The sequence below is a fragment of the Notothenia rossii genome (genome assembly GCF_949606895.1).
Source record: "Notothenia rossii genome assembly, chromosome: 1".
Classification (NCBI taxonomy): Eukaryota; Metazoa; Chordata; class Actinopteri; order Perciformes; family Nototheniidae; genus Notothenia; species Notothenia rossii.
In genome coordinates this window covers 85,497,791-85,522,516 of record NC_136912.1, presented here as the reverse complement: position 1 = coordinate 85,522,516, position 24,726 = coordinate 85,497,791, and the positions used below count along the sequence as shown (strand labels likewise).

General features: G+C 41.4%; 2 protein-coding genes across 2 annotated transcripts; both read left to right on the top strand.

Annotated features, from left to right (window-relative positions):
* The first annotated feature begins 1,557 nt into the window (after positions 1 to 1,557).
* Positions 1,558 to 8,247, top strand: mysm1 (Myb-like, SWIRM and MPN domains 1). The gene is made up of 20 exons (XM_079669585.1): positions 1,558 to 1,684; positions 1,884 to 1,956; positions 2,051 to 2,121; positions 2,706 to 2,780; positions 2,864 to 2,942; positions 3,354 to 3,452; positions 3,692 to 4,223; positions 4,324 to 4,534; positions 4,611 to 4,741; positions 4,828 to 4,931; positions 5,032 to 5,109; positions 5,306 to 5,388; positions 5,484 to 5,538; positions 5,625 to 5,675; positions 5,933 to 6,007; positions 6,115 to 6,303; positions 6,836 to 6,968; positions 7,207 to 7,312; positions 7,461 to 7,518; positions 7,629 to 8,247. The coding sequence occupies exons 1-20, from the start codon at positions 1,629 to 1,631 to the stop codon at positions 7,983 to 7,985; spliced, it is 2,616 nt and encodes an 871-aa protein (XP_079525711.1). The 5' UTR covers positions 1,558 to 1,628; the 3' UTR covers positions 7,986 to 8,247.
* Positions 8,248 to 10,712: 2,465 nt separating this feature from the next.
* Positions 10,713 to 20,611, top strand: oma1 (OMA1 zinc metallopeptidase). Its single transcript, XM_079658355.1, has 8 exons — positions 10,713 to 11,498; positions 12,699 to 12,927; positions 13,597 to 13,770; positions 13,905 to 14,012; positions 15,639 to 15,767; positions 15,907 to 15,981; positions 16,524 to 16,673; positions 19,065 to 20,611. The coding sequence occupies exons 1-8, from the start codon at positions 11,143 to 11,145 to the stop codon at positions 19,407 to 19,409; spliced, it is 1,566 nt and encodes a 521-aa protein (XP_079514481.1). The 5' UTR covers positions 10,713 to 11,142; the 3' UTR covers positions 19,410 to 20,611.
* Positions 20,612 to 24,726: the final 4,115 nt, after the last annotated feature.

Sequence of the window (24,726 nt, the reverse complement as noted above, 5' to 3'; positions counted from 1 at the left end):
TCTGTGCATAAATGAACAATGATAAAATATTTTTAAATATTTCTAATTCTGCAAATATTACGATAAACTCACAGCCATTTCGCGGCCCGGCAGTAACACCTCCACGGCCCGGTACCGGTCCGCGGACCGGGGGTTGGGAACCCCTGAGCTAACGGACTCTCAGTGTTTAGATCACTTAGTTCACTTTAGTCTAAGTTATCTCAGTGGGTCTCAAACGGTTTGGTCACGATTAATGTAAACAATTATTTCTGAGGCACACGTTTATATGATCATTATAGTTATACAAAAATAAGAGAATAAATGAAAAACAGGTATGAAATACTATATGGCAGTAAAACAAGAATAACGTTTAAAAGGGTGATTTGTAAAATATCCATAAAGAAAAAGTAAATCTGTTTACAGTTCTGTTTCATATGGGTGTTGAGAGATGTATCCATAGATCTATTCATTTTACTCTCAAAATGCTCCAGATTGATGCATTTAACTTCAATATTTAAAAATAAATCTTCCCGGGGGAGCTTGCCCCCGGACCCCCCTATGTGAGGTCCACACACCACCTATAAAAATAGCACTTTACCCTATGCCGTGAGCTGATTATCGAGCCTTCATTGTAACTGTCTCACTGTGTATATGCGTGGGGAATGTTGCAGTAGAAAGTTCCACTGTAGCGCCCGGTACATTAATGGGAAGCCCTAAATGTTTGAGCACCCTCTATGAAACGTCAAGCTACCCCACAGCACCCCCAAAAGAAATTTCTGGCGCCGCCACTGAGCCTGACTATTTGTGTTGGGGGGGCCCGACTTTTTTTTTTCTCCAAAGGGGGGGCCTGACAGAAAAAGTTTGAGAACCACTGCTTTAAGCCATCATCATGCACTGTGCAGCTATATTACTTGATGGCAAAGATACATAATTGTACATAAACACTGTGATGAGGACATTTCTATTTTTGACCGACATTCTTGTTGACTTTCAAAAAGTTAATGTAACATTAGACAAAAGTAACTTCTTTGGTGACTTGTTTTTCAAAAGGGTTGATCTATTGACAAGAGATAAAGGAGAACAGGAGCACATTGTGCAATTAGATACTAGTCATTGTTAATCATTACGTGATTACTTTCAATAACATGTATATGTTTATAACATATGGCAATTTTTAAATGAATTAAACTTTTTCCTGATGGCTGCTGTATACACAAATACAACAGTATTCCACATGTCAGTTCTGTTTTCGTAAGGCTATTACATTTGACCAACTGTCAAATTCTGAAAATAAGAGCATTTTATTTTCATTGAATATGTTTTGAGAAAAGAGAAGAAATAATATTTGTGGAGCCCAAATGATTGTGGCAGTGTCAATTTGTTCAGTTTAAGAAGTACAATGTGTCATGTTAATAAAAGAGAATTCAAATTAGATTACATTTTTGTCATGAAAATCAGTAGCCTACCTTGCTTAAAATGGTCATATAATCTTTATTCAGTAATTGACTTTATTTCAAAGTAATCAGACGCAGTCCTGACAATAGGATTAAACAGTGGATACGATACCTCCCACCACCAGGGGTCACTGTGAGCGGAGCTGAGCGCTGTCTTCTTTCCGCTCTCTCTCATGTTTACGTTTATCCACCAAGATGGAGGACGAGGTGGATGTTGACATCGAAGGAGACGAGTTTGATAGCAGTATAAGGTGAAAATATTTCCTATTTCTGTTTATTTAACATTCATGCAGTGTGTTAGTCTTGTGTGGTTTAGTGCGCACTAGTTACGGGGACGGTGGTTGTTTTCAGTCCTCAGTGAAGGCTATAGCTGCGGATCTTGTGTGTCAGGTGGATGATATCTGTCCCTTCAGTCCGTGTTACTGTTGTCTCCTTGTGTTTGTGTTGCAGTGAACTGGGTGGAGGAGGTTTAGTCCAGGAGAAGTTCATACAGTCTGCGTGGAAGAGCAGCGCAGGGATACTGGTATGAGTTCGCGGAGCTAACAGCTAGTCCTTCAGCTCTTGTGTGATGCTTGTTGTGTTGACTGTGTGTGTGTCTCTGTCTCTGTGTTGTGCAGCCATGGGAGCTGGACAACTCCATCAGCGCAGAGAACAGGGAGGTGATAGAGAGGATGCTGCTGGAGGAACAGTATCCTTTCTCTGGCCTCAAATTCATTTCATAACACTGGGAGATCTCTTAACACTGGGAGGGATGTTGTCATAATGGCTGCATAATGAACAGTCTTAAGTGGCTATACTGCAGATATGAGAGTTGCCAATCAGCAATGGTAGGGGATCATGCTAGTGCAAAGGACAGGCCATGGAATTTCAAAAAGAAAGGCAGTGGTCACAAGCAGGAGGGGGGTATTACTGAGTTACTAAATTCAAATATCAATCATATTTTTCCACAATCACAGACTCCCCCTTTATAATTGTCTTGACCAGATTATGAAGTGTCTTATTCCTTTCTGTTTAGATATTTTTTTATTTAATAAAACTCCTTCACAGATGCATCTAACTACCGAAATGTAAACATTTTCAATTACAAAGATTAATGATTAATCATTTTTAAAGCGTTTTAAAGAAGTACATTTATTAAACAATTTCATAGTAAAGTTTTTTTAATTGATACATTGGGTGACATTAATGTGTTTTTCTGTTCCCCGTCGTTGTCACCGTTGTACTATTTTTATAATACATTTTGAATATATTGGTCCTGAACCAAACATTTAGATACTACCTGACAGGTGAGGGGACTCCTAACCAGATTTGGGAAGGTGATGTTAACCACAATGCCGAAGTGAAGAAGTAAGTAAACCCTTTCTCCAGCATTCACATGAGCAGAGTGCACCTCGTGGATTAAATCACACTTTCTCCTGTCTAATGTTCAGGTCTCCAGCTAAGACCTCGTCCTCAGGCTCCTCTTCTCGTTGGTCCAAAGAGGAGAAAGACCTGTTTGAGGAAGGACTGGTAAGCTTACCTGTCAATAAATTGTCATAAAGGTTAATGGGCATGTAACGTATTACTTTTTAGTGTATTTTTAAAGATACTAGGTTGCTAAGGTGTGTTTTTCACCAAATACCAATCAACTATGTGCAATATGTACTATATGTGCAATATATACGTTATTATATACATATGCCATTAATAACTGTGTAATATATACCTGGCTGCTAAATCCTAAGAACTGTTACAGGATTTGTATTTTGAAAAGTATTTTTTTTTACTTTTATTTTTTTATTATATTTTTTGTTATATCATAACTTAGTACTTTTTTTAACATATGTAACATTAAGCTGTCTGCGGCACTTTCCTGCTGTAACGATGCACATTTCCCCTCTCTGGGACTAATAAAGGTATTCTGATTCTGATTTTCTGCAGACTCAGTTTGGTAGGAGGTGGACTAAGATTTCCAAGTTGGTTGGAAGTCGTTCCATTCTTCAGGTCAAGAGTTATGCCAGACAGTATTTCAAACACAAGGTGAGATTTCGCTTTCTGCTACCTCCGCAACACTCAGCACACTCAGCAGCACACTCAGCAGCACACTCACACATTTCAGTTAGTTAATACTCGCCTAATTTTCGGTTTATGCTACTTATAATACCTTTGTTTTCCTCATTATTTAAATGATTTCACAAGCAGAACACATTCCTCAGGAAGGCTTGGTAAATAAGAATGAGGAATAAACAAACTCTTTCGTCATCTGCATTTCTTTTCAGGTTAAATCAGAACCCAGAGCTGCAGCTCCCTCTGCTGGTCCTTCAGCGCCTCTACAACCACCTCAGCCCACCTCCAGTCATGCATCCATGCTTACAAACACTGTCCGCATAGAGAGGCTTTCTGATGAAGAGGATGAGGAGGTGGACATCACTGATGACCTGAGTGAGGACGGAGATGCTAAACCGCAGGTTGTGATCAAAACTGAGATCTGTGAGCCAGAGCAGCCTCAGAGCTCTGAGATCCAGACAGATTCAGAGGAGCAGAATCATCTAACTGAGACAAGGGACCAGCCCAGCCCCCGCTCACTGTCTCCACAAAGTCCTCAACACTCCCCCTCTTCCTCAGAGAAGACTAGTGTTACTGGGATAGATGAGAAGGACAATGAAAGAGAATATCTCCAGCCAGAAAACGTTCAGGCAGCAGCTCAGACAGACTTGGGGCAAATGACTGATGAAATCAAGGGCCAGAGCACCCAGTCTAAAAACTCAGCAAAGTGGGATCAACTGGAAGAGGCCTGTGGTGATGGAACAGGTACGATTTAAAACCTGCTGTTTTTATGTAGATCTACCACATCATGATATCACCAACTTCTTTGCTTGTGAAGTAACACTGTGTTCGTCTGTCCTCCCAGATTCTGCTGATAAGACCGAGCAGAGTCCAACCGATGAAGAGTACGAGGAAGAGGAAGAGGAAGAGCTTAAGGTGCCTGAGCAGGAAGTAGAGTTGGAGATGGACACCATTACCGAGGATGAGAAACAAGCTATCCCCGAGTTCTTTGAGGGAAGAGCATCCAAGACCCCCGAAAGATATCTTAAGATTCGAAACTACATCCTGGATCAATGGTAAAACTGCATAGAAATGTGTGAATTTGTTCCCAACTGTAGAGAATAAGATGTTAATCATTGTTTTGTTAACCAGGTTAAAGATCAGGCCCAAGTACCTGAACAAGACGTCGGTCCGCCCTGGACTGAAGAACTGCGGAGATGTAAACTGCATCGGGAGAATACACACCTACCTGGAGCTCATCGGAGCTATCAACTTCAACTGCGGTAACCTCACTGAGACGCCATTCTTCTCTTATTCAAAAACAAATCTTGCTTCTGTTTCATTTGGAGCTTTGCCTCTTCTCTCACAGAGCAAGCGGTGTATAATCGCCCGAGGGTGTTGGACCGCTCCAAGCATAAGGAGGGCAAAGATGTGCTGGAGGCCTACCAGATTGCCCAGAGGCTGCAGAGCATGGTAGGTACCCACATTCTCCCATAATGCACCCAATCTCAAGAACCTAAAATATGAGTTTGTTGGACTTTGTGCTAATTAGTGGGGGGGCTTCACGTTTTAGCGGACCAGGAAGCGCCGTGTGCGGGACGTATTAGGAAACTGGTGTGACTCTAAGGATTTGGAGGGGCAGACGTATGAGGTTTGGACACACACACACACACACACACACACACACACACACACACACACACACACACACACACACACACACACACACACACACACACACACACACACACACACACACACACACACTGCAGTTGTACAGCAGATTATTGAAAAGCCAATTTGCTTTAGTATTTCATTGTAACTGTGTTGGTGTTTTTTTTTAACAGCATCTCAGTGCCGGGGAGCTCGCTCTGCGGAGAGAAGAGATGAAGAAGCACCCCAAACCCTGCAAGATCCCCAGATTCAAAGGGTGAGCTCGATGAGTCCATGTGCTGAATGTTTGAAAGGCTTGTAATTATATATTTATATTTCTGTAACTATAATTGGTTTCCTTCCTTTCTCTAGGTCTTTTGATCCCTTCCAGTTGATTCCCTGCAGGTATTTTGGAGAGGATGTACAGGTAAGTGGCCAGCATGTATCTGTTATGTGACGCGTATGCTCTATAGATTTGTAATTATTTAAAGCCCTTCTTTGCTGCTCCCCCAGGAACCATTCCAGGTTATTGTGTGTGCCGAAACCCTTCTCATAATGGACATGGTATGCTATACACACAACCACACATGCTGAATGTATTTTTCCATTGGGTATCACAATGACATGTTATTTAGCTTGACGTTTCTTCAGTGTGCTGCATGCAACATGAACTGTTAACTGTTTAAGAACGTAGCCCTATACAATCTTTATTGTTTTGTTATTTAACATTCTGAAACAACTCTATTTGTTATTCTGTATTTTATTTATTATACTGTATTGTCTTCTAATGTTTCAAAAATCCAATGTGTCATGATTGTCAGCATGCCCACGTGTCTCGAGGGGAAGTCATTGGCCTACTGGGTGGGATTTTCAATGAGGAAGAAAGAGTATTAAAGGTAGGAAAATGTGATAAAAGTGCAAAACAATGAGAAGTGAGATCTTGACTTACTATTCAGTATTTGGAAATGTGTTTTTAGTAATAGAGGATTCTGTGTCTTTGCAGATCCGTGCAGCGGAGCCATGTAACAGTGTGAGTACAGGTTTGCAGTGTGAGATGGACCCGGTGTCTCAGACTCAGGCCTGTGACGTGCTGTCCAACCTGGGCTTCAGTGTGGTGGGCTGGTACCACTCACATCCCACCTTCCACCCCAACCCTTCAGTACGGGACATCACCACACAGGACCAGTTCCAGGTAAAAAGAATGGATGAGAGAATATGGACTTTGACCCTGATTACACTTCTATGATGATGGGATCACAAGTGGAGAGCAATACATATATGTGTAAACTACTACATAGACATATTGTGATCACTCAGACCTGTGCATCACAACTTGAATGTATCTCAGTCTGAGTTCTGTTTGGTTCTCAAAGCTGGCATCATCCACTATCTAAATTATCAAAAGATTTCAAAAAGCACATAGAGACGTTTAGGAACACACAAAGGATTAAAGAGTTTCTGTATTCTTTTGTTTTGTTTGGATGTGCCTTCCCCTGAATAAAATAAACTGCAATTGGTCTTAGCCAAAATAAATTAAATACATGTCTTTTTGCATTTTGAGCAGTTAAGTGAGATCCAATCAGAATTGGTCACACGAGATGCGTTCTATGCCAGGAATGAACTGACTACATGTGATCAAATCACCCAGGAGGCATGTTATTGCCAGGTGTTAACGGGTCCCATGTGAACATGTGCTCTGATTCCCTTTGTCCTGATTGTTACAGAGTTATTTCTCGCGTGGCGGTGCCCCCTTCATCGGGATGATCGTGAGCCCATATGACCCAGCCAACCCCTCCCCCCACTCCCAAACTACATGCTTGTTGGTGAAAGAGAGCCAGGAGCCTTCAGGCCCACAGAGTACGTTCAACACACACACACACACACACACACACACACACACACACTCACACTCACACTCACACTCACACTCACACTCACACTCACACTCACACACACAAGAAGACATGATTCAGAACTTCAAAACAGTTAAGATCAAGAGGCTTTGAAATCAAGCTGACAATGTAGGTCAGTATTTTCAGCACACAGTGGCACAGTTTATCCTCTGGCTGAGTATATCTCTCTGTTCCTCCCCCAGAGCTGCCCTACAGATTCGACTTCCTGTCATCACAAGACATTCCAGACTGGGAACAAACATGGAGGAGAGCTCAGTGGATCATCCATAAATACAGTCAAACACCATGGTGAGTGAGAAACAAAACAGTTGTGTTTATCCTGACACGCGTTTGTGTAATGCTGATCCTGTGTTTGTTTGATTTAGAACACACTCTTCAAAACTTCTTAAAGCTTAATATTGGAATAAATAAACTGGTTTTTTTCCACTCTGGGTAGGAGTGTGAAGATGGACAGATGTTTCCGGAAAGACTCCACTCTCACCTTTCTGGAGAAGGTTTGTCCAGGCTGCCTGCTTTTCTCACATCTTAGTGGCTAATGGCTTTATTCTCTGATTGTCTCTTATGTCATTTTACTTGACCTCTTCCATCCATCACCTCCCCTCAGATGCTGTCGTCTCTGGCCAGGTACCTGGAGCCCCTGCCAGATGAGGAGGGAGACCCCTTCCTCACCCGGATCCAGGCCCTCTTCCAGTCTGACTTTATTTCCAAGCAGCAACCGCCTGACCAGGAAGAGGGGGAAACTTTAAATATCTCATCCAGACCAGTGGACTCAGATGACTTTGCTTTTGATCAGCTGATCAGTGAGGATAGACCTCCTGAGGGAGGAAGAGGCTCTGATCCAGAGTCTGGCAGAGCTTCAGACAGCAGTGTTCAGACCACAGACACATCCTCAGAGATGAATAGCAGCACAGTGTTGCATCTGGGCTCTGTGCTGTCATCTGAACATGACTATTTACTGTGAGGGACAACATATCATAATCTGACTTTACTTGTATGTAATACAGTATTAAACAAAGTATAAACATGTATGTAAATATGATAAGGTTTTTTATCATTATTATCATTTAGTTTTTCTAACTTTTATGTTTTTAGTGAAGTCATTTAGTCAAAACTAAATAGAGAGAAGTAGAAAGAGAGGAGATTGGGTTATTGAATGAAAATCATTTCACATTCTCAGTTCTGCAGGTTCCTTTTTAAACGGGAAAATAAAATCTATTTTCACATTTGGTTGTCTTGTCACTTGTTCCTGTATTATCTGCAAAACATAGCTAAAAAATAAAAACTATTATATAGTCTTAAAAGCGGGAACTTATAAATGTTTCTCTTAGAGTAGACTACTTTTACAGTTTGAAAACATTACAACACCTGCCGAAAGGAAATATTTTTAAAATAAATGGGTGGGCTGGATATAGGCAAGCCAAGTTTATAGAACCTTTCAGCACACGGAAATTCAAAGTACTTTACAAATTCAAATAAAAATACATTTAAGAATAAATACAGCAGAAACACATTATACAATGGCATTTAAAAACAGGCATTAAAAAGTAAATATAATAAAAATAAACACAACAGGTATAGAATAGATGAATAAAAGCCATACTGTAGTGTGGATATAAACAGCTCACTCAAATGCAGCGGCAAAAAGATAGGTTTTAAGTCTGGATTTAAAAGTATTAAGAGTTGCAGCGGACCTGCAGGATTCAGGGAGTTTGTTCCAGATAGTCGGGGCATAATAGCTAAACGCTGCTTCTCCATGTTTAGTTCTTACTCTTGGAACAGAGAGCAGACCCGTCCCAGAGGACCTGAGACCCCTGGATGATTCATAGTTTTGCAGGAGATCGTTAATATAATTTGGTCCTAAACCATTCAGTGCTTTAAAAACCAACAGCAGTACTTTAAAATCAATTATTTGAAAGACAGGAAGCCAGTTTAAAGACTTCAGAATTGGACTGATGTGATCCACTCTTTTAGTGTTTGTGAGGACTCCAGCAGCAGCGTTCTGAATCAGCTGCAGCTTTCTAATAGAATTTTTAGTGAGACCTGTGAAGACACCATTACAGTAGTCGAGTCTACTGAAGATAAGAGCATGGACAAGCTTTTCCAAATCCTGCTGTGACATTAGTCTTTTAATCCTAGATATGTTCTTAAGGTGATAGTATGCAGACCTAATAACCGTAATGTGACTGTTAAAATTCAGGTCAGAGTCCATCACTACACCTAGATTTCTTGCTTTATTTTTTTGTTTTAAAGTGTGCCGACTGAAGCTCTGCAATGACTTTTATTCGTTCCTCCTTTGCTCCAAAAACAATAATCTCAGTTTTCTTTTTGTTCAATTGGAGAAAGTTCCTACTCATCCATTCATTGATGCGCTCAATGCACTTACTCAGTATTGTAATCGGAGAATAGTCTCCTGGTGAAATTGTTATATACATTTGGGTGTCATCTGCATAGCTATGATAACTTGGGTCGTTTTTTTTCATTATTTGAGCCAGTGGTAGCATATAGATATTAAAAAACAGAGGTCCTAAAATGGAGCCTTGAGGAACCCCGCATGTCATATTTGTCAACGCTGATGTGTAGTTGGCTATAGAGACAACGTTTTTTCTGTCCTTTAAGTAGGATTCAAACCAATTTAGAACGGTTGCCGAAAGTCCCACCCAGTTTTCTAGTGGATCTAGCAATATGTTGTGGTCAACAGTATCAAATGCAGCGCTGAAATCTAATAATACTAACACTGAGATTCAGCCACTGTCTCTGTTTAGGTGAATGTCATTGAAGACTTTAACAAGAGCAGTCTCAGTGATGTGGTGTGGAGGAAAGCCTGACTGGAACACATCAAAACCGTTATTTTTGAGTCCTGAGTCCTGATCTGAGTCCTGGATTTCGAGTCGTGGCTGAACCTGTCACTGTCGTCCTGCCTGACTTTCATCATACTACTTCCCTGATGGCTCCCATAGGAATGGATTGTTGACATCTTCGTGGATTCATCTTCTTATTATAGACACATACATTTCCAAACATTCGGTCTAACTATGTTGTAAATGTATTCTCTTTTCGATTTACACATGGCATCTATTGCACGTCTGTCCGTCCTGGGAGAAGGATCCCTCTTCTGTTGCTCTCCCTGAGGTTTCTCCCATGTTTCCCTTTAAACTGTGTGTTTTTCCTTTTTTGGAAGTTTCTCCTTGTACGATGTGAGGGTCTAAGGACAGAGGGTGTCGTATTGTCATACTGATATTCTGTACAAACTGTGAAGTCCACTGAGATGTAACATTTGTGATATTGGGCTATAAATAAATATTGATTGATTGATTGATTATTTAAAAGCATGAAATGACTCAGCTGTTGAAAAACTACTTTTTCAATCATTTTTGCATAAAAATGGGAGGTTTGATATTGGCCTATAATGATTCATTACAGATGCGTCTAGATTATGCTTTTTTAAGACTGGTTTAATTACTGCAGTTTTCAGGGCCTGTGGAAATACTCCCGAGTGGAGAGACTTGTTTACTATGTGAAATACATCTGAGGCATTGCAATAATAAATAAAGAAGAGCCTTCTTCTTCTCTAATCAACACATAGAAAATAAAATAATAAAATACGAAATAACACTGATTCATACACATGATAATATAGATTTGTATTGTGAGCCCGGAACCTTTATTCGCGGACTTGTTTCTAGGGGGAATCATTTTGGAAGCAGGAGCGTCAACTGCCAAAACAACCAAAGTTAACGTCCAGTATACTGAGGTTTTCGCGTCGCATGAAGTCTTAAATGTTTAAACTTGACATGGACAATTTTATAATTAAACATACTGTCAGTATAGATGCAAATAAATAAGCATAAGGCTGTCGGTTAGCGGGTACAAGGTGACTTGTCGGTAGCGTCCATCGGTAACAATGACATTGAAAGCTTGGAACAGTTGTTCGATATGATATTAAAGAAGCTAAGTAAAATAACATAAAAAAGTAACGTGAACGTCCTACGAAAGACATTTCTACATCAAGATGAGGAAGTCCAGCCCTCTCAGACAATAGGTGTCGGCATCATCCGTAGTTTCAAAAGACCTGGCTGCTGTTTGCTTATACGTGGATTGTTTATTTACCAGTAAGGACGATGGTTTTACTTTATGTTAATATCTTAAGGAGCAGTCGTTTCTGTTCTCTGTCTGCCCATCTGACAAGAAACTACAAACAAGCTGGACTTCATGTGAAGAAGGCACCCTTCTCTTCTCAGATTAGCTGTCATAGAACAACAAACTCTGTTCACCTCAGATCCCGTCAGACAGCACCGCATCTCTTACTCTGTAGCAATGGGGGGAGAGCGTGTTTCCAGATTACTCCCAAATCCACCTCACCCCTGCCCTCAGGACCCCACTTCCACACCTCTGCCCCTGTGAGGGCCCTGCCTGCTCCTCTGCTGTGGCTGCTGCTCAAACCTCTACAGAAGATCACAGCTGTAATCCTGGGCAGGTAGGAGACACTCTGGAGCTGGTTATATACATTTAAATTAAGACGTGTTCATTGCTCTGAGGCACACTCTAGTTTTATTATATGTAATGTATAATGTGTTTATGTATAATGAACAGTTTTACCAACAGTTGTATCAATAGATTATTTAAATAACAAATCAATTACTCTAGAATGCGTTGTGCACATGTTGGGACTTTTTAGTCTTTTGCAATGTTACTTAATGTTACAAAGTGCTTCGAGATTTGTCTTGGCAGATGAGAAGCGCTATATAAATTAAATGTATTATTATTATTACTTTCTATACCCCCCTGGTTTTAATGTGTTGTTTTTTACTTGAATAAGTTACATTTGTTTACTTTACCTTTACTGCTTTCAAACTAATACTTGGAGTCATTCATGTTTACTGATGGCATGTCATTATTGTTTGGCTATCTTTTTTTCTTGTAGTATTATTTTGGACACTTGGTCGCTTCCATAAGATGCAAAGGGTTACATAGTCAGGGGCATTTGAAACAGGAATAGAAGGCACATGTATTAGGCATACAACACATACAGTTTTCAGCAGACCACAGAAACACGCTACAACTTGCAGATTGGGAGGATCTGTACGGTCCATGTTGTAACAAGTAACAACTAAACAGCAAATATTGCAGTGACTAATTATGGAATTGGGTCTGGAATGGAAAGAGGGTTTTGGAAAAATTGCCTGAAAAAAGAGTGCCTTCTTCTTCTCTAATCAACACTGAAGTGGCCTGACTATAATAGTTTCATTTGGCACACATAAAAAAACACTATCAGCAAAGCATCATTCATTTATTTGGTTTTATTTTGGGTCAGAGATCTGAATTTGGACACATTTTTAGCCCCCCATCACGGAACTCCCTGCAATACAGAGAGTTGCTTTGTTTAGTAACTATTCCAAAAAGTCCTGGCCTACTTATCTACTTAAATATTTTACGGCTTCCTCTGGAAAGGCACACAAAATGATGTCAACAACATTTCATGTTGTCAACATATATTATGCATGTTTTGAAGCTACTTTGAGATATCAGTGTTTCTTATCTGCTTAATTCCAAAAATGTAAATTCTTCAGAAATGACAGGACCTAAAATGATCCTTTTAGTTGAATTGTTTACCACTTTGGGGCAGTATATGATTTTAAAGACTGTCAGCTACATAAACAGTGTCTCTTCTGTGTAGGAGTATCAGGAAGTGGTGGGTGGCTCTACCACCAAACCGCCGGCAGCTCATGCGCGAATGGGTTCGTCATCGCCGCTGGCATCTGATATCTGGAGCAGGCGTTGCTATGGTGATTTTAGCCCTCCTTCTCCTTACCCACCTGGACGAGTCCCCGGTGACGGGTCGGACCCGCCTCCTGGTGTTCAGCCGAGAGAAGTACATGGAGCTGGCAGCTCTGACTTCAGAGGCGGTGAGAGAATGAGGGAGGGGATAACATATGTGTGATTAGCATGGTGATTATGTCCCAACCTTTACTGTCAAACAAACCCCACAGCCCTTTCAAATGAGCTCAAGTACCCCTTCATCACCTCTACCGGTCAGCTTCACCTGTCATATTAATCATTATACATTACTGTTTTATTCAATTATACTGTCTTTGTGGGCCTCTGTATAGCTCACAGGTTAGAGCTGGTTCCCCATGAACTGAGGGCCAGGTCACTCTCCAATAAAGGCTAAACTTGCACAAAAATCTTAAAAATAATAAATTGCTTCCAATGTTAAAAATATGGAAGTTTCAACTATTTAACTATTTTAGCAAATATGTTAATCATACTTTTAGTAATTATAAGCTTTAATAATTGCTTTTAGCTATTACAACCATCTAGCTGTTACTTTTAGCTACATGTTTCAATTTCTCTGCTCGCTTGCTAAAAGTTCTGTGTGTGTGTGTGTGTGTGTGTGTGTGTGTGTGTGTGTGTGTGTGTGTGTGTGTGTGTGTGTGTGTGTGTGTGTGTGTGTGTGTGTGTGTGTGTGTGTGTGTGTGTGTGTGTGTGTGTGTGTGTGTGTGTGTGTGTGTGTGTGTGTGTGTGTGTGTGTGTGTGTGTGTGTGTGTGTGTGTGTGTTTCCGTGCGTGCTTTAGTACATGGAGGAGTTTGCAGAGCTGTTGGTTCCTGTCACTGACCCCCGTCACCAGGTGGTGGAGCGGCTGGTGCAGCATCTGGCAGAAAGAAACAAGGACATCCCTGAAGTGTCTGAAGTCTCCTGGAGTGTCCATGTGGTGAAGAGTCCTAACGTCAATGCCTTCGTCCTCCCGGTCAGTAAGAGAGAGACAGCTGTGGAATTACACATTTCTATGTCTTTGTGTCATATTATCATTACCAACCTCCATTAAGGTCATTGGTACGTTCTTTGTACATCTGTAGAGAATTTGTTCTTTCCTTTATGTAGGACGGGAAAGTGTTCATGTTTACGGGGATGCTGGAGACTGTGGCTGACGTTCACCAGCTCACCGTTGTCCTGGGACATGAGATGGCTCATGCTGTTTTGGGGCACTCTGTAAGTAAACAACCCTCTACAGACTGCATGTGATTGTGGCATGGATTTTTTTAAGGGCGGGTCATTTTGGTCTTAGTCAACTTCGATTTATTTAGTTGATTAGTACTTTCTTGTCATACTCTGTAAAGCACTTTGGGCTGCGTCAAGCATGAAAGGTGCTATATAAATAAAGTTGATTATTATTCTTTAAAACACTTTTTCTCGTGCTGAATAACATGTTGTCAAGAAAGGAGCACGTCTCTGGTAAACACAAGTCTTTAAGTCCCGCATTTGCGTGATTATCTGATGAGAAACTCAGTTCTACAGATTTGTCGAATAAATGTACTTATCCATTAGTCGAAAAAAGTACTCGTAGAATTTGAATTTCTTTATTCAAGCACAGCCTTAGTACCTCTTATACAATAACCATACAGTATATCATCAAATAATTTCTAATACTAATAGACCATACTACGGGGTCAATCCCTTTTTATTATATCATTTCCTTTCAGGAGCTTGCCTCGATGAAACACATTGATAATCCACTTGGTGGCATTTTGTTTCTAATGCTCACAGCACCGTAGCAGCAGGCCCTTATTGTAAGTGCATCTAAGCCATAGACAGGAAATCTTACCATTTTTTAATAATTTATCTATAAAGAATTTTCTCATTCACTTTCACTCATTCAATGCATGCTGCAGATGTATGAGGGAGCCAAACCGTTGAAATGGCACACAAAGACACAGCACTACTGAGATTGATGCAGACACATGGAAACCTTTAACGCTGTGTACAAGAACATATCTGCAGTGTGAAGTAGTCTGACATTGAGAGGTGTAGTTGATAGCATCAGACCTTGCTGTGCATAACAATGAGTCATTGAAAAAACGTGGTGTAAATACTGTTCAAGAACCAAGTGATTTAAAAGCCCTTTGTAAACAGAGTAGATGCTACAGCTGGAAGCCTTCCAGGTCTCTCCCACACAAGGTTGTTAAATATGTATATATACCTCCTATAGGTGTGTGCATTATAGATCTCCTGACTATTCATCATCAGCCCCGCTCCGATCCATCCCAGAAGTAAAGTAGTAGCTGAAGTGGCACCCCTTGCAGTTTTGTTGCATCAGCCAGTGATAAAGACTCCCTGACAATCACCTCCAAACGCTCACTAATCCTCTCTGTGCCATGACAACCAAAGTTCTGTGGACCCAGGGCATTGTGGGGCTTTATTAATTCTCCACAGACTACTGTTTTTTTTCTCTGGCTACCAAAGCCCATTCGTCTTGTTCTGAAAAAATGTCTAATGAAGTTTGGGGTATTTCAAGACTTTAAACGTCCTCTGAGGAAATGCTTGAAGGAGATTTTAATTAGATGAAGGGAATGAGCATCGATGGGCTGGGTATTACCCAGTAGATGTGCTCTATTGGATTGGCTGTTAAAACCTCTAAATCTGTAACAATGTAAAAGTTCCAGTGAAATAGATGGGAACAATCAATATGTTCCAGCTGCCTTGTTCACCTCTCAAAGACTTTTACCTTTAGTTTTTCTTCCCTATCCTATTCTCTTCTCTTTGTTACCCCAATCCTCACTTTCTACATTCCCGTCATGTCCCCCTGTCATCCCCCTCCCCTCTGCCCCCCTCCCCCAGGCAGAACAGGCCAGTCTGTCTCATGTCGTGGACCTGCTGTCTCTTATACTGCTGACAGCCATCTGGGCCGTGTGTCCTCGAGACAGCCTGGCTGTGCTGGGACACTGGGTACAGGAGAAGCTCTCCCAGGTGAGACCTAGTCCGTTTTTATTAATAATGTTGAAAAAACAGCAACACTTTCACCTGAACATTAGAGCCCTGAAATAGGTTTTGATAAGGAAAAGAAGTTGGTACACCCTCATACATACATGATTTGTCTCTCCCTCAGTTGATGTTCAGCCGTCCCTACAGTAGGAAACTGGAGGCTGAGGCCGATAAAGTCGGATTACAGTTGGCTGCGAAGGTATGAATCATCTACGATTTGTTACTGATAGAAGTACACTTCACAGATTTTGCCCAACATGTTTAGTTCATAAACAGTATTCCACAGCCATAGAAAACTGTGAATGTGTGATGTATTCTGTGTATCCCATTTGAGTCTGATTTGAGTCATTTTAACCCTGGTTCTGGGACAGTTTACATTCTTGTGTTTTAAGTATGTTTTTAGATTGATTTCAGTCTGGTCTGCTTTTTTGTCAGTCGCTGTTGCTGTCAATCCTTGTAATCTGTCTACTGGCCACTAGGGGGCACTGTTGTCAAACTAAACCAAACTCAGATGATTAGTTGGTAAGGGTTTTCATCTCAGCACTACACAGTAATGTGTGTGTGTGTGTGTGTGTGTGTGTGTGTGTGTGTGTGTGTGTGTGTGTGTGTGTGTGTGTGTGTGTGTGTGTGTGTGTGTGTGTGTGTGTGTGTGTGTGTGTGTGTGTGTGTGTGTGTGTGTGTGTGTGTGTGTGTGTGTGTGTGTGTGTGTGTGTGTGTGTTTGTTTCCTGTCTCCTCCCCAGGCGTGTGCAGATGTGCGAGCAGGACCCGTATTCTGGCAGCAAATGGAAATCAGGGACCAGCTGACAGAAGAGACCACCGTGCCCGAGTGGATGTCCACACACCCCTCTCACAGGAACAGAGTCACTCAGCTGGACCGCCTCGTACCACAGGTACAGACACGCACAGTACTGATTCCTGGGTCAGTTCAAAGAACAGCATGGGACGTTTCTTTTTAAAACTAAACTACATAATTAAACACATTCCTGCTGCTCTAAACCATGTGTTTGTCTAATGTAAAAGTCTCTTTGATCCGTATTTTAGGACACCCTACACCTCTCTTTTGTTTAGGAGAATCGGTGCAGCTTTAGGAGCTGTTGCAAGGAGTCTTAATGGAACTAATGAAGCGTCTGGAGAGATGTATAACCACCGGCAGACATGTGGCGAGGAGGGCAGGCAGAGAGAAGGAAGGGACTCAGGGAGGAGAGGAAAAGATGCAAGGTTTTAGGAAGACAGGAAAAAACATTTTGCCACACAGGGGCAGGGATGCCTGATTAGTTAAATGTCTGTGAGGCTTCGAGTTCAGGAACTGAAAGAAAGCAGCCCCTCGGAAGCAGCTCGATCTCACACACTGTGTAGGTGCTGTGGCAAGACAATCAATGGTGTCCTAAGGCTAGAAGGAAATCAACAAGCAGTTAAGACAGCAACTTCTATGGAGAGCGCCAGCATCCACAATCATTACGTTTCACGTTTCACCGAGTTAGTGTGTGTGTTTCGAGGCAGAGAAAGAGAAAGATAAGGACAGATTAACAGTGTATTAGGCACAGGTACATTTAACCTTGAGTGTGAGTAGGACTGTTGGTACACTGTCAAATGCTCCAAGCATGAAAGATGAACAGATGGGTAAACCACTAATTGTCCATCAGGTGCCAGTGTTGTGTGTGTGTGTTTGTGTGTGTGTGTGTGTGTGTGTGTGTGTGTGTGTGTGTGTGTGTGTGTGTGTGTGTGTGTGTGTGTGTGTGTGTGTGTGTGTGTGTGTGTGTGTGTGTGTGTGTGTGTGTGTGTGTGTGTGTGTGTGTGTGTGTGTGTGTGTGTGTGTGTGTGTGTGTGTGTGTGTGTGTGTGTGTGTGTGTGTGTGTGTGTGTTGTTTGTGTGTGTGTTCTATGTGTTAGTGTGTGTTATTTGTTTGCATCATATCATATTCCTGTGTGTTAGATTGACCTCTAGCAACAGTCTCTGTCGAGGCCAGACTGCAGGCAGTGAAGTGAGGAAGACTATTGTTTGGGGATTCATTGGCCTCGTGTGTGTGTGTGTGTGTGTGTGTGTGTGTGTGTGTGTGTGTGTGTGTGTGTGTGTGTGTGTGTGTGTGTGTGTGTGTGTGTGTGTGTGTGTGTGTGTGTGTGTGTGTGTGTGTGTGTGTGTGTGTGTGTGTGTGTGTGTGTGTGTGTGTGTGTGTGTGTGTGTGTGTGTGTGTGTGTGTGTGTGTAGAAACTCTCCGGTTTATACCCTCCTCACACCCAACATTTCGATCCAGCATGGCAGCACATATGAGCCAGTGGAGCTCATTCGGCTGAAACTGGTGCATAATGTGATGTTTTCAACCTTGCGAGAGGTGACAGCATCAAGCTACTTAACCCGACTCCTCTGAGGGCACTCTGCCTCCACTAGTGCGCTCATCATCCTTGAGCAAAGCGCATTAAGTTGCCTGGTAGCATGAGAGGGAGAGCCTGTTGAGTGGGAAGCCAAGTGCACGTATATATGAGTCTTGTAGGTGATTTAAGTGAGAGATTAATGAGTTTCGTGTGTGTGTGAGACGGACAAAGAGAATGTCTCTAACTGCTGGGAAGTGCTAGGTTTGTTCTTACCAGCACTGCTTATCCAACCTGTACCTGTTTGAAGAACAAAGATTGAATCTTTAGCCACATAGCCATGCTAGCAGTTTGCCTCTTGGGATAGCAATATCAATCTGTCGGTTGGTTCACCATTTTGACCAGACTGGAAGGATTTAAATGAATAGTTGTTTTCCTCTAGTGCCATCATAAGGTTTGAAAGTTCAGTTTGCCCAATAGATTGATCTGAGAATATACCTGCACAACTAATGACATTCCCATCCTCCTTAGCTGTAGTTTATAATAATTGCAAACTAGCAAATGATAGCCAGCCAACATTTAAACTAAGATGTGTTAGCATTTAGCCCAGGGTACAGAAGTGCTTTAGAACGGCCTCACGGAGCTGCTACAGGGGCACGGATATTCTTCTTTAGTTTTATCACAGTTTATTTCTTGTGTTTGTTTGTCTTTCCTTCATTTCAGTTCACAGCCGCTCTTTGATGAAATATCACAAATTTAAAAGAACAAGTTACTGATTCCTTGTTCTACTACACTTCAAACAAAAACAGCAAATGACTCAACACAACACAAACAATCACATTAATCATAGACCAGTCATATCCATCTTTGTACTTGTTGTTAATGAACTTCTTGTCTGAAGTTATGATAAGTCGGTACATACAGAGTACAGAGCATGGTTTAATCATTTGTCTTCTTCCCTCTGTCTCTGTCCAGGCTCTGGAGCTGAGGGAGAGCTGCGTCTGCCCTGCTCTACCTGCTACAGACCCTCGTGTCGTCTTCACCAAAAGTGTCCGTGTGATACTGGAGGCCGCTAAGAACCAGGGAAGAGGAGGGCCAGAAGGGGCACGCAAGCCCCCCCTGCCCCGCAGCCCAGCCTCACTCCTCACTGGACTGCCTGCTGCTCTACTTGCCCAAAATGACCTCTATCCTTCCCCAGATTTAGATCGAGAAATGAGAGGCCAAGTCTCATTCATAGCATCAGAGTCAGCGGTAACAGCCTCTGTCCCCGCTCCTTCTGAGGGAGAAGGATCCCAGTCTGTGGGGCAGAGTACCAGCTGACAGGGGTGTTCAACAGTCCCAAAATTGTAGTTGTCAAAGACTTTTTGAATGTGTGAATGAGTGATTGATTGCTTTGTATATTGGTGAGCAAGCATAATCATCTTAATAATGGTCTATTCAATTTCAGTGACCTTGTTTGTGTTAGTGTTAAACGGGGTAAAGCTTCCACCTTTGTTCAGGGGAAGCCAAGGTTTGTCTCGGCACTAAAGACTCCTATATTTTTGCTAGAACAATGGAGGCTGGATGTGGGTTTGGATCTGGGTAAAGAAGTAGCTTTGGAGAAAAAATATAAAAGATTATATTAACAGAATTCAAGCCCCCTCCGAACTTTCTATTGCAACACCCTGCTGACTGCTTTAAAGCATTGTATTCATAACTAGTGACTACAAAGAGGCCACATTAATTAGATAACCTCTCAATGCAGAATGAATCTTAGTAAAGCTCCCATACATTGCCAGATTAATATGTGCATTATTCATTGACACATGGCAACAGATGAGAGTAAGCACTTTGTGTGCATGTCGGAGGCTCCGTCCATGGCAGGCAGAGGACATCTACATTCTAATTATGACTGCTGCATTATCATGCCACACACACGGCACTTTATGTATTCTCTACCCTGAGGGACTTAATGGTGTACATTTATGCCGTGTTGTTTGCAGGTTTTAAAACAGAGCCTTCTGCACAGGAATGCCAATATCTAGTGTCAAGCTTTGTGATATCTTACGTGGGATTTTGTAAATTCCTATTTAACAAGGCAGGTTGACTGAGAAAACATCCTTATTTAAAACAACAGCCTGCAGGAGCAGTTGCACAATGAAGAGGGGAGAACAGTAATGGTTCATATCTCTGTACAGGAACAAAGTAGCACACTGTTAAACTGTGAAATCAAAAGTACTGCTGTGTTTTCATATGGGATATGTTATAATATGTGTGCCATGCATTTTAGGTTTAGGGTCTGTATCAGCTTACAAACCAAAAGAGAGCACTTCATTTGCGTGCTGTGGAAGCTTTGTCTAACTGCATCAGGGTTGGTCGATAATAAAGGCTGTGTCTATATTAGAATAAGTGGTCAGTGATAGGATTTACTCAAAAATGTGAAATGAAATGTCACAGGGATATTGGTTTATGAATATCAATACCTCCACAGGGACGTGCTCTGTTTGCAAGTGGCAGACAACAAATAAAAACTTGAAAAAATGCTTTTTGTTGGGGTTTTTTGCCCTGGAAGATCCTGTGAAACTCAAGCTCAAATATGTTAATGTTTGAGCAGCAATAAATAAGGACCCTGGCAACACAATGTAAAAAGTACTGTGTATGTTTGAATGTGGGATAGTTGGAGGAAATAATCAGCCTGTGTCATTGCATACAACCGTGCAACAGGGTTTAAAGTTTCCTTATAATTGTTTCAGTGTTTGTATGAATGTGATGATGTTTTAGCAACTGTAGCAGAAGTTTCTCATCAATGCCAGACTCCCGGGGAAAGTCCTTGCTGGCCTCTCTCAGCTGATCAGAGAAACATACAGTTTGGAAATCTCACACACAAGATTACACTGTCGTATTCAAATCAAAGCAACGAGCATTTCATTCAGTCAGATTCAGTGCAGTGCTCTTGTAATGCCTGCCAACTGTTACAAGTTCTTGCTTCTTGAATACAAGATCAATCCTGTGACATCTCAGTTTTAAAGAGTATTGCAACATCCAAGTTCCCTCCTGAGCAAAGATATCAGGCTTTAGTCCATGAGCATTAAAGTTAACATGACTTACTGTGTTGCGCTTCCTGCTCACACTAATTTCACTTTAAGTATTTTTTTGGATCCAAAGCTTTTATACATTTTAATGGAGACTTTCCATTTCCTGGTCACATTGTCGTGTGTACGCTGAAGCATCTGGATGCAGCTCCCTCAGCACTCAGACAGAAATTGGAACATGAGCAGGCAACAGATGACACATTCACACCCAGAGGTAATTGTAATGAGCGTGATACAACACACACACACACACACACACACACACACACACACACACACACACACACACACACACACACACACACACACACACACACACACACACACACACACACACACACACACACACACACACACACACACACTGCTCTGAGTAATTGTAGCCTACTGCTGGAGTCTAAACAATACTGCGACAGAGGGCTTAATCAAGGAAAACAAAGACACAGCAGTCAGAGGGATTGAAAGGACAGAAATAGAAAGTAGACAAAGTGGAACCATGGGGATTGAAAAAAGAAAAGATTTATTTCAGGTGGGTGAAAGAGCATTTTGTTATCTACATCAAAATTAAGCAGCTGATTTTCTTACATATTTTAAGTCAAATGCTGGATAGGAAAGTCCTACTTCTATGTATTTCTCTTTGTCTACATGTGTAGCCTTAGGCAGATACGATCTGTTCCACGGAGTGAGAGAGAAGTCATCAGTCTACTTTATGTCTCTATACTCACCTCGAGTCTCAGATTGTATTGTGTTTGTATATTTGTACGCCCACTAGAGACATCATACTGCTTCTGAGACCTCTGACAAACTGCTTGCAGGTATTTCAAGGTATTGACAAGCAGAGCAGCATTGAAAAGTAGAAGAAGTACAAAAGGTAGCACACCCACAAAAGAGAATGCTGAATGCACAATAGACGGCAAACTCAAGATGCTGTTTCCAAAGAAAAACACTCCCAGAGAGAGTCAGGGCTGTGAGAGAGCAACCCAACACATCTGCTGTGTAGGTGGCTGAATGATGTCCCACAATGCAGTCTGGCTGCCCTTTGACCTCCCTGTGGAGTGTTGCTCCAAGTGGCTCATCCACGGTTCCATTTCTAAAATCCACCCCGGCACACAACACACACACGCACACACACATGAAGCAGCTGGCTGCTGCGTGTAGAGGGAATATGGTGATGGAAAAATGTGTGTGTGTTAGTGTGCTGTTGTGGTAAAAGTTTCTGTGTCCTTCCGTTGTGCATTAATTATACATGTGGCATGTGGGTGTCTGATTGAAATGAATATTTTACTGCTTTTAATCACTGCCATTGCCAGAGTGATGGAGCATCTGGCTGTGTTACCTGGGTAATTAAAGATGCTGTCTCACACATGCACACATGCAAGTCTCAGAGGCTGTGTCTGCAGTATGAGACGGAAGTACTCCAGAGTCTTACTAATGAGTAAAATTAGATTTGCAATGTTTTGAAGCAATGGGGCCCATAGAAATAAATAAAAAATGCCTTTGTCTAACTTTGATTAGCAAACCGCGTTTCAATCAGGTCAGGGGTGTAAGAAGAAACAATCTTTGTTGATGTGGCATGAGTGTCGGGCAGAGGTAGCCTTAACGGCAGTTAAATCTTACAGGATAATATTTGGTTGTGTCCTCATTTAGAACCATCAGTCTAAATGTAAATTGTAAACTCTATTTTATATTTGTACAACTGGGGAATGGCAGCAAGAATGAACCATCTTACATTTAATTTTTTGCATCCATCTCTTTCTACATGAGCAATTGTGTATTAAGTTTGAATATTTCACTTGTTATGCACTGAGGAGATTTACCCTAACTGAGCAAACCTGCCACCAGAATGTTATTTTTAGCAAATAGGGCAAAACGGTGGTGCGCAAAAGTTGTTTTTATCTGGTGCAGTCTACACTTTGAGCCGATAACACTGAGCTGAATGTTTCTTTCCCATGAAAAAATCGAATCTAATGCAGCTTTTTTGTAAGCTAATGTGTTAATGTGTGAGCAATGTTTACATTGGTTATAAAGTAAAGCTTTTGCTAGCTAAAGACACACCCTTCACTCAAAGAAATTAGATAACGTAAATGAAAATAGATCTCCACTTCTAGTTCCTTCTAGTTAAAATGACCCATGAAACCAATATTTTGTCAGTGTTTATTTTTGTTGCTGTGTTGTCGCAGTAAAGGAACTGCCTGGCAGTAGCATGGGGTCATTGAGGTTATCTGGGTATTCTCTTTCAACACACAATACAGGTCCTCCTCTAATGGCTCCTCATGTATTCCCTGTCTGTCTTATCTTCTCTATCTGAGGTTGTGTGTATGTGTGTGTGTATGTTCGTGTGTGTGTGTGTTCATCGTTGAACTGGTAGAGGTTTTTATAGTCTGGCTGCTCTGATGCTATTAGAGATTAGGGTGTTAACACAGTCCCTCATCTGACTGCATCGATCCCAACCCTGGCAGTGGAATAACATTAATACTAACAACGTCAGGTACAAGCTTTGTAACTCCCTTTACCCCTCTCTCTCTCTTTTTACATCTGCTTCTCTGTCAGTGTTGATTTGAATTTGAATAACCAGCGTTCTTCCCCGTCTTTCAACAAGTAGATGGTGCAATCTAATGAAGGGAAAGAGGGAAGGAAGATTGCCGAAGCAGAAGGGGAATAGAGGATGTGGAAATGAGATGAGATGAAATGGTTTGAATCAGTCTCCCTCAACTGCTTTGACACCAGTAGCTTTCAGTGTTTGAGCACATACATCAAGTTACAATTTAGGGTAAGCAAATCAAGAGATAGTGAACAAGTTTGAATTACGGGCCTTTGAAAAAAATGAACAGCATGCAACATTACGGTTTACCTGAGGACAGATACAGTAGTGGCAAAGTCAGATTGATGATAGTTGGGTTGAGAAGTCTAGATTTTGTACCTTTTTAGAGCATTTGATTGTCCACAAATTCAATTACTTGAGAAATGTGTGTTCTACTGGTGTAAACAATACAAAAAACAATATATGTACCTTATGTGTACCTTTTTCAGTTCAGCTGACCATGATATTTTTTTCTCAAATTCACACCAACACACTGTCAGTGTCAGCTAAATTCAACAAACTGTGACAGATCTGGTTGTACATTCAGTCCAAAAGTGCTATCACATTTTTTTGAACAGCTGTCAACACTGTTATTATCCACACCTCTTAATTAACTAAGACAAAGTTTGATTTCCTTCAGTTATTTACTGTTTTACTCAAAAATAGAGCCGCTAATTCTGACATGTTTCTGACAGGATTTGAAGACTCTTATCAACTCATAATAACACCAAATTTGAATCTATAAAAGAGGTTCTTGCCAATGATGAAATGTTTTTGAATTCTTAGTAGGCATACACCAGTATTAGTTTATGTTTGCTGCCACTAAATAAATGTGTTTGTGGATGCTGTAAACCGAATGTCACAGTTCAGGCAGGCTTATCAAAAGCCCTGCACTTTTAAAACAGGTGTTAGGCAGAGCTATCCCGGGCAACATAAATTACCCAAGGAAGATGGGGGTCTTTTCATGGTTAATCATATGCATATT